At 45.1% G+C, this 15,095-nt stretch overlaps 1 protein-coding gene and 1 pseudogene across 1 annotated transcript in view; one reads left to right on the forward strand and one right to left on the reverse strand.

Moving 5' to 3' along the window:
- Positions 1–2,301: 2,301 nt before the first annotated feature.
- Positions 2,302–11,391, reverse strand: LOC120017847 (annotated as a pseudogene).
- LOC120017848 (methylcytosine dioxygenase tet3-B-like) overlaps positions 9,941–15,095 on the forward strand; it is an 86,322-nt gene continuing 81,167 nt past the window's right edge. The window contains exons 1-2 of the mRNA XM_038960812.1: positions 9,941–10,178; positions 11,226–13,908. Coding sequence (XP_038816740.1) covers positions 11,416–13,908 — 2,493 coding nt within the window. The 5' untranslated portion in view covers positions 9,941–10,178; positions 11,226–11,415. The remainder of the gene's footprint in view (positions 10,179–11,225; positions 13,909–15,095) is intronic.

Here is a 15,095-nt window from a genome sequence, read left to right on the forward strand (position 1 = left end):
CCACGTCTTAAAGTAATGATGGATTGTCGTTTTTTCTCTTTGCTTATTTGAGCTGTTCTTGCCATAGTATGGACTTGGTCTTTTACCAAATAGGGCTATCTTCTATATACCACACCTACCTTGTCACAATACAACTGATTGGCTCAAACGCATTAAGAAGGAAAGAAATTCCACAAATGAACTTTTAACAAGGCACACCTGTTAATTGAAATGCATTCCAGGTGACTACCTCATGAAGCTGATTGAGCGAATGCCAAAAGTGTGCAAAGCTGTCATCAAGGCAAAGGGTGGCTATTTGAAGAATCTCAAATATAAAATATATTTTAATTTAAAAAAATGTTGGTTACTACATGATTCCACTGAGAACTACCTAGTGACACGAGCCTACCAGACAAGCAAAATAACACTGAAACATGCATGAGAGCATCAGCTGTTCCGGCGACTGTGTGATCACGCTCTCCGCAGCCGATGTGAGTAAAACCTTTAAACAGGTCAACATTCACAAGGCCGCAAGGCCAGACGGATTACCAGGACGTGTACCCCTGAGCATGCGCTGACCAACTGGCAAGTGTCTTCACTGACATGTTCAACCTCTCCTTGTATGAGTCTGTAATAACAACATGTTTCAAGCAGACCATCATAGTCCCTGTGCCCAAGAGCACTAAGGTAATCTGCCTAAATGACTACCGACCCGTAGCACTCACATCTGTAGCCATGAAGTGCTTTGAAAGGCTGATCATGGCTCACATCAACACCATTATCCCAGAAACCCTAGGCCCACTCCAATTTGCATACCGCCCCAACAGATCCACAGATGATACAATTTATATTGCACTCCACACCGCCCTTTCACACCTGGACAAAAGGAACACCTATGTGAGAATGCTATTCATTGACTACAGCTCAGCAGTCAACACCATAGTGCCCTCAAAGCTCATCACTAAGCTAAGGACCCTGGGACTAAACACCTCCCTCTGCAACTGGATCCTGGACTTCCTGACGGGCCGCCCCCAGGTGGTAAGGGTAGGTAACAACACATCCGCCACGCTGATCCTCAACACGGGGGCCCCTCAGCGGTGCGTGCTCAGTCCACTCCTGTACTCCCTGTTCACTCATGACAAAGGGAGATGATTGTGGACTACAGGAAAAGGAGGACCGAGCACGCCCCCATTCTCATCGACGGGGCTGTAGTGGAACAGGTTGAAAGCTTCAAGTTCCTTGGCGTCCACATCACCAACAAACTATCACGGTCCAAGCACACCAAGACAGTTGTAAAGAGGGCACGGCAAAACCTATTCCCCCTCAGGAGACTGAAAAGATTTGGCATGGGTCCTCAGATCCTTAAAAGGTTCTACAGCTGCACCATCGAGAGCATCCTGACTGGTTGCATCACTTCCTGGTATGGCAACTGCTCGGCCTCCGACCACAAGGCACTACAGAGGGTAGTGCATATGGCCCAGTACATCACTGGGGCTAAGCTTCCTGCTTTTCAGGACCTCTATACCAGGCGATGTCAGAGGATGGCCCTAAAAATTGTCAAAGACTCTTTCCACCCTAGTCATAGACTGTTCTCTCTGCTACCGCACGGCAAGCGGTACCAAAGCGCTAAGTCTAGGTCCAAGAGGCTTATAAACAGCTTCTACCCCCAAGCCATAATACTCCTGAACAGCTAATCAAATGGCTATCCAGACTATTTGCATTGCCCTCCCCCCTTCTACACTGCTGCTACTGTTAATATCAATGCATAGTCACTTTAATAACTCTACCTACATGTACATATTACCTCGACACCGGTGCTCCCGCACATTGACTCTGTACCGGTACCCCCTGTATATAACCTCACTATTGTTATTTACTGCTGCGCTTTAATTATTTGTTATTCTAATCTAATTTTTTTTGTATTTTCTTAAAACTGCATTGTTGGTTAAGGGCTTGTAAGTAAGCATTTCATTGTAAGGTTGTATTCGGAGCATGAGACAAATACAATTTGATTTGGTTATTTCAAATTTTGACGTCTTCACTATGATTCTACAATGTAGAAAAAAGTATCAATAAAGAAAAACCCTTGAATGAGTAGGTGTTGTAAAACTTTTGACCGGTAGCGTACATATGATTCTCATGACTTCCTATTTCCTTACACCATTTGGCTTAACAAGATAAGAACAGAGCCCATATTCATAAGGCACTCCAGTGTGGGGATCATCATGATAACACATGGACTGATAAGATTACAGAAATCTCTGTAGTAGTGGGTATGAAGGCTTTGTACATAGTAACACAATAAAATAACAATAATGAGGCTATCTTTCCTTTTGTTTATTTAGCACATTTTCTCTTACTTTGTTAAAAACCTGCATTATTGGTTAAGGGCTTGTAAGTAAGCATTTAACGGTACGGCCTACACCTATTGTATTCGGCGCATGTGATAAATACATTATTTGATTTTGATTCAGCATGGTAATGTAAAGTCCAGTTACATCCAGGCTACAAACTGTTGTTGTGGGTAAACATATTACGGACTCGTTTCTGACCCCTTGTGGCCAGAGTCATACTACACTATCATAAATAAACACAAAAGAGCCATGGGAAAGGGGGATAACTTGCAGGTTGTACAACTGAATGCATTCAACTGAAATGTGTCTTCCGCATTTAACCCAACCCCTCTGAATCAGAGCGGTGCGGGGGGCTGCCTCAATCGACATCAAGGGTTCGAAGTGCAAGTTTCTTCCTGAAGTGCTTAACTCAGGTTTCCATTTGGGTGCTTCAAATTATATAGCACCATCTTACATGTATTTATTTATGTGTCTAGATGTCAGTAGCTGACAAACTCTTTCTACACACACAGGAAATGTAGACGGAAAACAAATATAACATACGTTACAACCACCGCCGTCAGTCCATACATCAGTTCATGTTCATCTTACAGGAACAATGTCAAAACCAGTCTTCTGGTAGGTAAGTTTCACAAAATTCCAACGTGTTCCATTTCCATCCTGTACCTGGGATTTCTGGGAAACCTGGGCATTTTGGGAAAGTTACATTTTGCAACCCTACTGGATAGTAGTCCCTTGGACTCTCTCAGACACAAATCTCTATAAATTCAAAATCCTCCCGGTAGATACACAACATCATTAGAATGAGACATAACTGTTTCTGCACGCTACAATAGTAAATCACTGCCTCATACCCTGAATCTAACCTGCACCATAGACAAGAGACACACTACACACTGAAACCTGAATGGATGCTTTAACACACACACACACACGTCAATACCAAAGACAACCCTCCTACAGAGACACATCTGTTAAACTGCATGGGGTAAACAAATTAGAAAGCAAACCTGTTTCGATGTCAGACAATAAGACTTTTTGGGGGAGTATCAAAATAAAAAATAAATTATGTTCAGTTTTGAACAAATTGATGTGATGTGGGATTTTATCATTAGGATTCTATTAAACTTAGGCTGCTCAAAAAGTACAGTTCTTGGGGAGTGTTTCTTTATTCTCCTAAAATGTTTGATAGTTGAATCTGGACTCTTATAACTGACATACTACACATTTAAATCCTTGTCTCATTGATTATGTGTCTAGATTTGTACTCACAACAGTGTCAGGTAGGTACATGAGGAAAAGAAGGCCTCCGATTGGATAAGCCAGATTGTCCGGTGTGACTTTCCCCTCCGTCATTGGCTGGGTGACTTCTTAGGAGCGGGTGGTGGGGTAGGATGGGGGAGCAGTGTACATAATTGGGTTTCTATGGCATTACCAACGAGTGTTGTTAGGGGTTCATTGCGCATAGCTGCCCATCGAAGCAGAGGAAGCCATTGTCTATAGGTATCCATGGCAATAGTTGCCGGGGTGTTGTCCAAAGCCGGACGGTTTCAGCACAACATTATAGGCGCAGACACAGACATGGGCACTGGATTAGCACTGCCATGGGGCCCAGTGCCTAGCATTCCTCTGCTTTCCGACTGGGGTAAGCAGCTACTAGGCTCGGCTCGGCTCCAGTGGCTGAGCCACAATGGCCGCCTCTGGTAGCAGGGGTCAACACCTCCGAATGGAAGCCGACTTCCTTAAAACTGAAAACGTTTACTAGAGCAAATGAACATATCTAATAGGCAATATTCCCTTAACATTTCAGAACATATAGCCCCAGAGAACGCTCTCGTTCAGGCTGTTTTGAGATAGATCCCTAGCAGCTGTCTTTCTAAACATTTCAGAACGTTTATCCCCAGTGAACGTGCCTCAGTCCCCGCTATGCAGAGATGAAGGGTGGAGGTGGATGGTGAGGGAGCAGCTAGTTGAGGTGGATGGTTTGCTTCATCAACTCATAGGTGATAAAGGCCACAGCCTGTGAGGGCACACAGCGGATGTAGTTGAGAGACAGGCCTCTGTACAGACCCTTCTTCACCCCATACTGACTGTATACATACTCAAGAGTCTTGGTCAGGGTACTGTAGAGGGAGACAAGTGGGAAGACAAAGTTATGCTTTATTTTACAGTGCTTAGCAGGAACGTATTTATCAATGACATTGTAATATGTTAATTACATGATAATAAAAGATAAAAATCAGTTAGCGATGTTTGGAACAGGTTATTCTGCCAGTGCCAGTCTGTTTGGCTGGTTAATACAGACAGAGACATACACACAAGCTCGGGAATGACATCATCAGACACACAAGCCCTCATTGTATGGAGTAGAACATAGAGTAAGACTGTTGAGTTACTGAGTGAGGAGGTTGTCTAGTAAATCATTACGGAGTATCAGGTGCTGGAGTAATTCCACTGCCACGGTGCAGCAGGGTGAACTGTGAAAGGCAGGCCTGGTATGCTGTAGTCTCCTTGAGGACCAACCATGTTCACTCATGACTGCACGGCAAGGCACGACTCCGACTCAATAATACCCACACTCCCAAAACTCCTATTGCCAAGCGATTTTTCTAAGTATTCAAACAGGGTCCTTTTGCCTTTCAGATCGTAATACATTAGATTATATGTGCAGGGGTATATACTTTTTTTTAATAAGAGCCCTGTGTTTGGAGAGGAAGGGTTAAATGGCGCCACTTCCCGACATTTGTCAGATTCGGGAAGCACCACTCCTAACTGCATCCTTCTCCTGGCAACATCCAAAGGATAGCTGGGAGAGGAGACGGAGAAGAGGAGTACTCTGGACAGGAGACAGAGAAGAGAAGGGGGGAACAGGGAGAGGAGAAGAACAGGTAGAGGAGACAAAGAAGAAGTGAACAGGGAGTGGAGAAGAGGGGAACAGGGAGAGGAGAAGAACAGGTAGAGGAGACAAAGAAGAAGTGAACAGGGAGTGGAGAAGAGGGGAACAGGGAGAGGAGAAGAACAGGTAGAGGAGACGAAGAAGAGGTGAACAGGGAGTGGAGAAGAGAAGAGGGGAACAGGGAGAGGAGAGAAGAGGGGAACAGGGAGAGGCAACGGAGAAGAAGGGAACAGCAAGAGGCAACAGAGAAGAGGCGGAACACGTAGAAAAGACAGAAGAGGTAAACAGGGAGAGGAGAAGAGGGGAACAGGGAGAGGAGAAGAGGGGGACAGGGAGAGGAGAAGAGGGGAACATGTAGAGGTAGAAGAAAAGGGGGGAACAGGGAGAGGAGAAGAGGGGAACAGGGAGAGGAGAAGAGGGGAACATGTAGAGGTAGAAGAAAAGGGGGGAACAGGGAGAGGAGAAGAGGGGAACATGTAGAGGTAGAAGAAAAGGGGGGAACAGGGAGAGGAGAAGATGGGAACATGTAGAGGTAGAAGAAAAGAGGGGAAGAGGGAGAGGAGAAGAGGGGAACATGTAGAGGTAGAAGAAAAGGGGGGAAGAGGGAGGAGAAAAGGGGAAGATGTAGAGGTAGAAGAAAATGGGGGAACAGGGAGAGGAGAAGATGGGAACATGTAGAGGTGGAAGAAAAGGGGGGAACAGGGAGAGGAGAAGAGGGGAACAGGGAGAGGAGAAGAGGGTAGGTCTTTAAAACCAATCAATCCATCAGTCAAACACCCAATCAGTCAATCAATCAACCTACGATATGGTCTGTGGATAGCTCCGGCCACCCCTTCCACAGAGCAGGTTGACGTGGGTCTTCAGCACCAGCACCTCTGGGTTGTCTGAGGATGGTCGTCCCAGTATCTCCTGGAAGTCTTCAACGTGCTGAAGGTAAAGAACAAGAACCCTGGAGGGAGGGAGGGAGAGATTGAGAGAGAGATTGAGAGAGAGCAGAGGAGGACAAAACAAATGAGGCCCACAATGAACTGGACAACATGTTAGTCACAACACCGTGTGTGTGTGTGTGTGTGTGTTCACCTGCATATGGAGTCATGCCTATAAGGGTTGGGATCAGTCCCTTGTAGAAGCCAGGGATGCTCCTTCCTTTAAAAAAGAAACACCACCACTGAGCATCAGTTAATGAGAAACACAAACACAGGTAACAGGTTGAATGTGAAACTGAAAGACAAATAAAGGGATAGGTCAGAACAAATAAAATAACATACCTTTAGGTATATGGTCTGGAAGGCATTTCTGATGCCCGTGTAGCGATGACGTCCTTTCATCTGGTAAGCCAGACAGGCTCTGATCACGTCAAGAGGGTACGTACATATCACTGCTGTCATCCCTGAGCAACAATAACATGATAAGATAAAATATACTCAACAACAACTGTTGGCGTTTTGTTGAAACTATTGTTGTGGAAAAATAATCAGGAGTAAGGAAGTATCTTCTCTGCATTATACAAGCCTCCGTTTGTCTTTTCTGGATTCTCCCTCCCTGCCATGAAAGAGGCCCTTTTCACCACTGATCTTCTCTCACCTGCCATAGCACCGACCATGGGCCTGTGGATGTGTCCAGAGACGCCCAGCTGTTTACTGAGGATCTTCTTGTATTTGTCAAAGGCCATGAACTGGATAGGGGAATATCCTGACCATCATGGCCCCATTGCCTTTATAAAGCCCCAGGTAACCCTCCTTCTTTTGCACGACACGGAGAGTAGCTACCACACCTTGAGGAGAGAGGGCGGGGAGAGAGAGTGAAGGAGAGAAATAAGCAAGAGATAATTGTGTGGAGGGATGTCATAGTTTCGTTTTCGCTGCAACCAGGTGTGAGAAGAAGGAAAACCAGTGTCAGATTTCCATGGGAGGGGTGATACATGAGTGACACTGACAAACCAACTGTCAAAAGACAGACATGTTTACATGTTCAGTAACACTTCCACTGCAGCAGAGTAATCCAGATCTTACCCAGGTCTTTGTCGTGGGGACTGTTGGCTTGCAGTAAGATCTTCACTCTGTCCAGAGGAGCAATGGTGTATTTGGCACATCATCATGCTATACCTAAACACACCCAGACAGATACAGACACTTTCAACATGAGCAAATCTGGGCTAGACTAAGTAAAATAACCATTAGATTTATCTGAAGAATTATCTGGATTTGGATAAATGCATATTACATCACTTTGGACAGGTCATGGGGTTTCTTTCCATGTTCAACATCTGACTAATAAGACAATCTTAGTTACAGATACAACAGAGTAATAGCCTCAATATAACTGGCAGATGGATGATGATACACTAACAGTTATAGCAACAGACCTTGACCACCGTCATGTGACTTCTCCAGGCACCGTATCTACAACAGACCTTGACCACCGTCATGTGACTTCTCCAGGCACCGTATCTACTGTATAGCAACAGACCTTGACCACCGTCATGTGACTTCTCCAGGCACCGTATCTACTGTATAGCAACAGACCTTGACCACCGTCATGTGACTTCTCCAGGCACCGTATCTACTGTATAGACAACAGACCTTGACCACCGGCATGTGACTTCTCCAGGCACCGTATCTACTGTATAGACAACAGACCTTGACCACCGTCATGTGACTTCTCCAGGCACCGTATCTACTGTATAGACAACAGACCTTGACCACCGTCATGTGACTTCTCCAGGCACCGTATCTACTGTATAGACAACAGACCTTGACCACCGTCATGTGACTTCTCCAGGCACCGTATCTATATTTGTATATTAATAAAAACCTGCACATTCAGTGCCAGTTTCCCTAACCTGCATTAAAGCTGGTATCCAGCCGTTTATGCAACAAACAACCAACACCGTTTCTTTCCCTCGGACATCATTGCACGCCATTTTGTTTTCCCAGAATTCTGGATGCTCCTCTCCTCCGTTTCATCAACAACACAAAAACAATAACAAATGCGCTGGGGGTGAACAGTGGTGCTGTTTCACCTGATGCTGACTGAACAGTGGTGCGGATTTCAGCTTTAAGCTTAGTCCTAGATTAAAATGCACTTTCAGTAAAGAATCGCCATTGAGCATGCTTTTTAATCCAGGTCCAAGACAAGTCAGCTTAATCTGGGTCTGTGAAACCTACCCACAAACTCATTATGCCTATGTCGCTCTACCAAGGTCTAGACGTATACCCATTTCTTCTGGATCTCTGGTGAGGTTTACACACTAATTTAGATGATAGTAGTCTGTTATTGCCAGATGAATTGCCTGCACACTATGCAGCTCATCAGAACCAGGGTTTGTGTCACTGGATGTGTACTACTGTATGTTCTGTATTGTATTTCTGTATTATCATCACTAGTGAAGTCTGCAGCCGCCCTTACCTCCAGCTACGAAGGAGCGGACAAAGTGATAGTCCCCTGAGTGTTGTTGGGATCACAGGACGACCACGGGTGAGACTGCAGCGTCCGTTGCCATGATGTGTGAGTTCAATCAGGACCCGAATGCATCCATAATTATGCAAAGAAAAAAACACAACAGCTACATGACATTCTCACCCAGCATTAAAAAGGACAACGCTCGACGTCATCATCAGACCACCAATATAACTTACTAACACTGACATTCTGCCTTGCCTTGAGAGGCACATAATGATGTGAGGCATAACGTTGTAAACTGTTGATCACTAAAACAATGTATAATCAATACATAGTTTGGTTAGCTGGCTAGTCACGTATCAAAACAAAAAAAATAGCTAGTAGTAGCTAGCTGTCATTGAAGTCGAGTTATCGTGCTACCGTTACTAGCAGATGAACGTTAACTAGTGAACTAGCTACAATTTCGAATCTCTACTATTGAATGGACTGTTCAAACACTGACTCACAGTTCAATCGACTGTTGCTGTACTAATAACTTATATTAGCCATCTTACCCACTGCTAGGTCAACACTGTCAGATGAACAACTGTTGCAACACAAATCTCGCTAGCGGCGCGTTAGCATTTGCAGGTAGCCTCCGTCGCTTCCTGATTCCCCGAAGAAACCTGCCTAGCGGGCACTCGTGGAGACAACCTCACCGAGCGACAATTGTGAGTTCAGTTTCCGGTCACTATTTTTGCGAGAAATGCATAGCTAAAGAATAGCCAAACGTGATTAGGCAAACAGCAATAAAATAAACAACTGGCTACCGGTTAAATGTATGTATGAAGGGTTAAGGCACATGTTTTTATGATCACTAACAACTGGTGCCCTTCATGTGCACAGATCGAGTGTCGCACTGTCGCATGCGAATGACGTCATTGATAAATAATAAAAATGGCATAATTAAACCATAAATGTGTCAATTCATAATATGTAAACAACTGCCTAAACACTTTATAATTTGCTACATATAGGGTCAAATAGTACTTGTGTGGAGCAGGTTAGTTTTTAAGGTGTTATTATTACACAGTTCTAAAACATATTTTTAAAGCTGTTATTATTACACAGTTGTAAACCATACAGAATATGAAGCACAACATTAGCTTGTTAAAGGTTATCTAGGGTTTGAAGTAGTTTGATAGTAGTTTGTTACCTCTACTCATTAGAGAAAGTAGACAAATGCTCCATTCCAGGTTTTCCCAATGACCCTTCACTCCAGAGCTGAGTTGACTCGAGACCGTAGGTCGCGTCTGGGAGAGGAGGGAGAGAGGGCTTCCCCGAATGGATTGACACAAGAAGGATTTACGCTTTAAATTGTGTTTTATTCAGTATGGCTATATACGTGTTTGATAAAAACAGTATTGGTAGATTGTGTCAATGTATCAGCGTTGTAAAGAAGAGCTACTAACCAGCCATATTTTCCGAGTGAAACCAATACAATGATCGTCAGTGTCTATCAGGAGTGGAATATTATTAGCAATTCAGACAGTGCAACTGTCTCTCTGGTATGTAAAGTATTTGAGCTGCCTTTTAAAGTCAACGTGTAAATAACATCTAAACCAACAACACTTATATTATTTGTGACATTCACGAATAGCTTAGCCAGCCATCCAATGCCACGAGTGTCAAATACTCGATATTTTTCGGACATTCGGTCAAGTGCAAGAAAATCTACTCGACGCGGCAAAAGTGTTGCAAGCTGGTTACAACATTGTCATTACGCTTCCGTCCGAAACTCGTGCAGTAAAAAAGTAGGCCGCGAGCCAAGTCCGGTGTTGTGTGGCAGCCTATACTTTTTAAAGGGCTTCACTTCTGCCTTTTAACTGTTAAATGGCTTAGCCTAAATATACAATAAATACCACCGCCATGCGGAAGAAGAAGGAGCGTTAGGAGATTTTAGCATATTGATTAATAATACAAATCTATTATTGATATCGCAATGAATCATTTATTTATATGAAAGGGTTATTGTGTAATCTGTTAACTACATGGTAATAGGCATGTCTCTACTTCACGGATCATTGCTTTGACTAGGTGTTGTGTGTTGTAAACTGTTTAGTCCGCTAAGCCAAATACGGACCGTATTTGGCACGGCAGGCCCAGCGCCATTCCTTTCGTTAAAGGGACACAGTAGGGAAAACTGCAGTAGCCTAAAGTGGGCTCACAAGGCGAGTTTATTGAACATGATCAGTTGAAAGTGAAAGACGGCTGGTAACTCGACAATCTTCAACACTATACAACTAACCCATATAGTTACACCTGATACCTCATACATGTTCTATTTGCAGTCACACGCTTCATTGCCCGAATGCAACACCATGCAGTTCAAGATTTCTAAACATCTGCTACAAATTATACAATTGGGTTCTCTTATACCCAGTACATACAAAACAAACGTGTGACCAGGCTTGTTTTGTTAGGAAAATAAAACAGTTTTCTCCTTAGCGTTGTCAGTCAAACACGGACGTGTTTGGGTGTGTTATATAGGCACTAATAGAGAAACAGACAGTTATTTTAACATATTTTTTTTTTTCTTGATCAATTCCCTCCAGGTCCTTGCACAGCTTTTCAACATGGTGGGAAAATAACTCAGCATTTGGGTGTCAGTGTAAGCCAGTAATCCACTCTCCAAAAAATTAAGGAAGAGAGAAAAAAAAGCTGAAGTTGGAGCACAGCTGAGAACAACCATTCACCTGGTTCCCATGCCGACTGCCCCATCTCTGCCCTCTCACATCCTCCACTATGCCTCCTACTCCCAAACCCCCTAAGAGACAACCCCCACCACAGACAAGGAATGGCTGCAAGGTGATACCCACAACAACAACCACCACTACCACCACCGCCAAGAGGCAGATCTCCAACTCCAGCAAGTCCAGAGGAAAAGCCTTTGAGAGCCCACAGTCGACACCAAAACCCCCCCAAAGATCCACAACCAGGACCCAGGCCCAGCCGGCCAGAAGCCCAGGGAGGAGTGGGCTTGGCAGTCAGGTCCCGGGGGGGTCCCCTGGTAGGGTTAACCATGCCCCTGTGCATGTAACAGGATCAGTGAGGCTAAGGAGCCGGGGTAATCCTCTGCTACAGCATGGGGTGGGAGAGGATCCACCGGGGCGCAGGATGTCCTTACGGGGCATGGGGTGCTCCAAGAAGTTTCCTCCCCTGACGGTAAAGCCTAGCAGGGGAGGGAAGAAAGCCAGAGGGAGGGGGGCGAGGGGAGCAAGGGGTCAGAGATGGAGCGAAAGAGGGATTGAGCAAGGACCTGAGGAGTCTGACCCTGGTAGTATAGACCCTAGTGTGATTGACCAAGAGAAGGAGGTAGTCAGCCATGATAGAGAGGGCCAACCTCTTAACCTAAGGACTGAACTTGATGACCCTTCCTGTGTTGACCAGCAGGAACCAGGAGTCGGCCATGATGGTAAGGGCAAACTTCTTAACCTGAGGACTGATGACTCAGCTAGTGATGACAAACATGAAGAGTTAGTTGCCCATAATGGTGACGCGGTTGGTACTAACCCACATAATAAGCCTTTCAGCCATAGTGGTGAGGGCAACAACTCGGAGCTCAATGACCCCATCAGTGTTGACCAACAACAGGAAAAGCTAGTCAATAACATTAGTGAGGGCAATTCAGGGCAATTCTACCAGAGCCATGAGCTTGGTGACTCTACCAGTGATGAGAGGCAGGAAGTGTCAGTCGTCCCTAAAGGTGAAGACAACGCCAAGATTAACCTTGGAGCTGAGCAGATTGAGATGGAGCAGAGAGAGAGAGATACTCATGCAGAGGAGCAGAGAGGAGGGGAGAGGTTGGAGAAGGACGGAAAGGAAGCAGTGGAGAAGGAAGGAGAGGAAGCAATGGAGGAAGGAGAAAAGACGGATGAAGAAAAGAAGAAAGCAGAGGAGGAGGAGAGAGTGGAGATAGTCAAGGTGAAGGAGACTAAGGAAAGAGAGGAGAAAGACGAGAGACTGGAGAAGAGAGAGGTTATCAGCAGACCTCCAGACACAAGCTCCAGTATGTCTGTCTCTCAGCACCAAAAGCCACCTCTGCAGGATGACGTGTTGATGATGCAATCACCTGTCCATCCCCCATCTGTCTCTGAACCAGCCACCTCAGACCTGGTGTCACCCCCTCTCTCTCATCCTCACCCGACCTTTCCACTTCACCCCGCAATGTCACATGACATTAAGGTTTTTAACCAAGGTGCAAAACTAATCCAACCTACCCAAACTGTTGAAATCCATAAACCTTTAAAAGTCCCAACTACTTTCCATGAGACATCACAGACGACCTCAGTGCACCCAATATCACTAAGTCTCTCAGTTGCCTTCCTCAGTGAACCCCACAAGTCCCTGTGTGTAATCCCAGCGAACCCAGCACTCAGTCAGAGCCTGGAGAGCCCTGTCTCTCCAGAGGCTAGACAACTTCTCAGACCAGTGGACGAAGAGACCAAAGAGTCATCCAATCACCTCAATGCAAAATTATCTTCATCATCTGCATCATCATCGTCAGACCTGTACACCAGCGCGGAGGCCCCCATCACTGTGTCTGTACCTGACCTGGGTCCATTGTCAAACAACCACAACAATTACCCAGAAGAACCACCATCCTCATCATCACTCACATACACAAAGAAAGACGTTTTCACCACTGGGTCTGAACCAGACAAAGACATTGTATCTGTCTCTGATTGTGACCTAGGTTCTGGTCCAATGACTCACAACAAGTACAACCAAGATGAGCCACAACCATCACTCCCAAACACAGACACAAGGTCTGAACCAAACACAGGGTCTGAACCAAACACAGATATTGCATCTGTCTCTGTATCTGATCTGGGTTCAGTGCCGAAGACCTCCTCCATCCCTAACCAGGAGAGTTCTAGCTCCAAGTTCTCATTCTCCTTCTCCTGCAGCTCTGAGAGCACCCAATCATCCTACTCCTTCGACACTGAGTCAGAGACTGGATATGGGGAACCTAGCCCCCCTGGACACCCTAGCCTGGACCTGGGACACCTGGACGGGGGCACATCTCTGCCCCGAACCCCACGGATCATCCAGAGGAGGGAGAGGAAGAAGAGGAGTAGGTGTGGAGGGTGTGAGCCGTGCCTAAGGAAGATCAACTGTGGCCAGTGTAGCTGCTGTCTGAACCGCAGGACTGGACACCAGATCTGTAAACTGAGGAAGTGTATGGAGCTGAGGAAGAGGAGGCCAATGTCACTGCTCACACTAACATCTACTCAGGTAAGGTTTTTTCTAAGGCGTAGAGTAAACTTTAGGCTAAAACTGGAAAAGGCTGCTTATAAACTCCTTATAAACCTAATAACTTTTAACGTTTTATTATTCACTTGTGTATAACCATTATAAGGAGTTTAAAAGCAGACCTTAAGGTAAAATTGACCAAGTCAATTGACCTTTCTTTAGAGAATACTGTACGTGCTGAGAAAGTCACCTAACTGCAACTGACCCCAAAGCCACAGAGAGTCTAAAGCCAGCTTGTTATTGTCACTACTTCTCTAAGTTGTCATATGCCTGTGGCGATGCTATGCTATGGACTGACTGAGAGGATACGTGAGGCGTAGTCTGTTGGTCTGTGACAGTTTATGGTGTGTGTGTGTGTGTGTGTGTGTGTGTGTGTGTGTGTGTGTGTGTGTGTGTGCGTGTGCGTGTGCGTGTGCGTGTGTGTGTGCTCTGGGTTCTCCAAAATATGTGGTGAAATGAAGTGGGAGGAGAGAGAGCATGTAAAGGGCTGAGGATAGAAAAGGACGGGGTCAGTTGGAGAGGATAGAATGTTCTGGACAGTGAGATTGCATTGATACTATATGGGAAAGAAAAGGGTACTGTGCTTGACAACTGTGGTCAACAAAGGAGGTGACATAAGGAGGGATTCACGGGTCCCTGTGGCTGTCCTCCACCCACAGGGGCCAAAGAGACCAGGGGCCAAGGGGCCTTACCCCTCCACTGTCCTCTCCTCTCCACTCTGGCCCCATGACAGCATGGAGCCTAATGTTTCATGTGTGCCAGCCTAGTCCACATAGTAAAATCGCAATAAGAGGTCATTCAACTCCCATGGATTTAAATTCAACAGCATTTTGGGGTTTATATGATGCCACCCTCATATAGAGTTAAAACTACTCTGGTCATAGGGTTGATTATTATTACATTTATGACACTAAATGGAGTAAATATCCAATCACATTGAACTCTCAGGGAGTTGATCAAATTTAACTCTACATGCCATTTCACACTTTCAGTGTCGTTTTTAATTCACTCCCATGCCATTTTACACTTTTCTGTGTTGTTTTGAATTAACAACTCCGTCAGAGTATATTTTTACTCTTGCTGTTTGCTTTGTAAATCCAACCACTTACAGATTGAAATTGTTAAGAAAATTGTGTTATTTATCTTTGCATAGCATAAGATAAATAACA

This window comes from Salvelinus namaycush, chromosome 22 (assembly GCF_016432855.1).
Source record: "Salvelinus namaycush isolate Seneca chromosome 22, SaNama_1.0, whole genome shotgun sequence".
Lineage (NCBI taxonomy): Eukaryota > Metazoa > Chordata > Actinopteri > Salmoniformes > Salmonidae > Salvelinus > Salvelinus namaycush.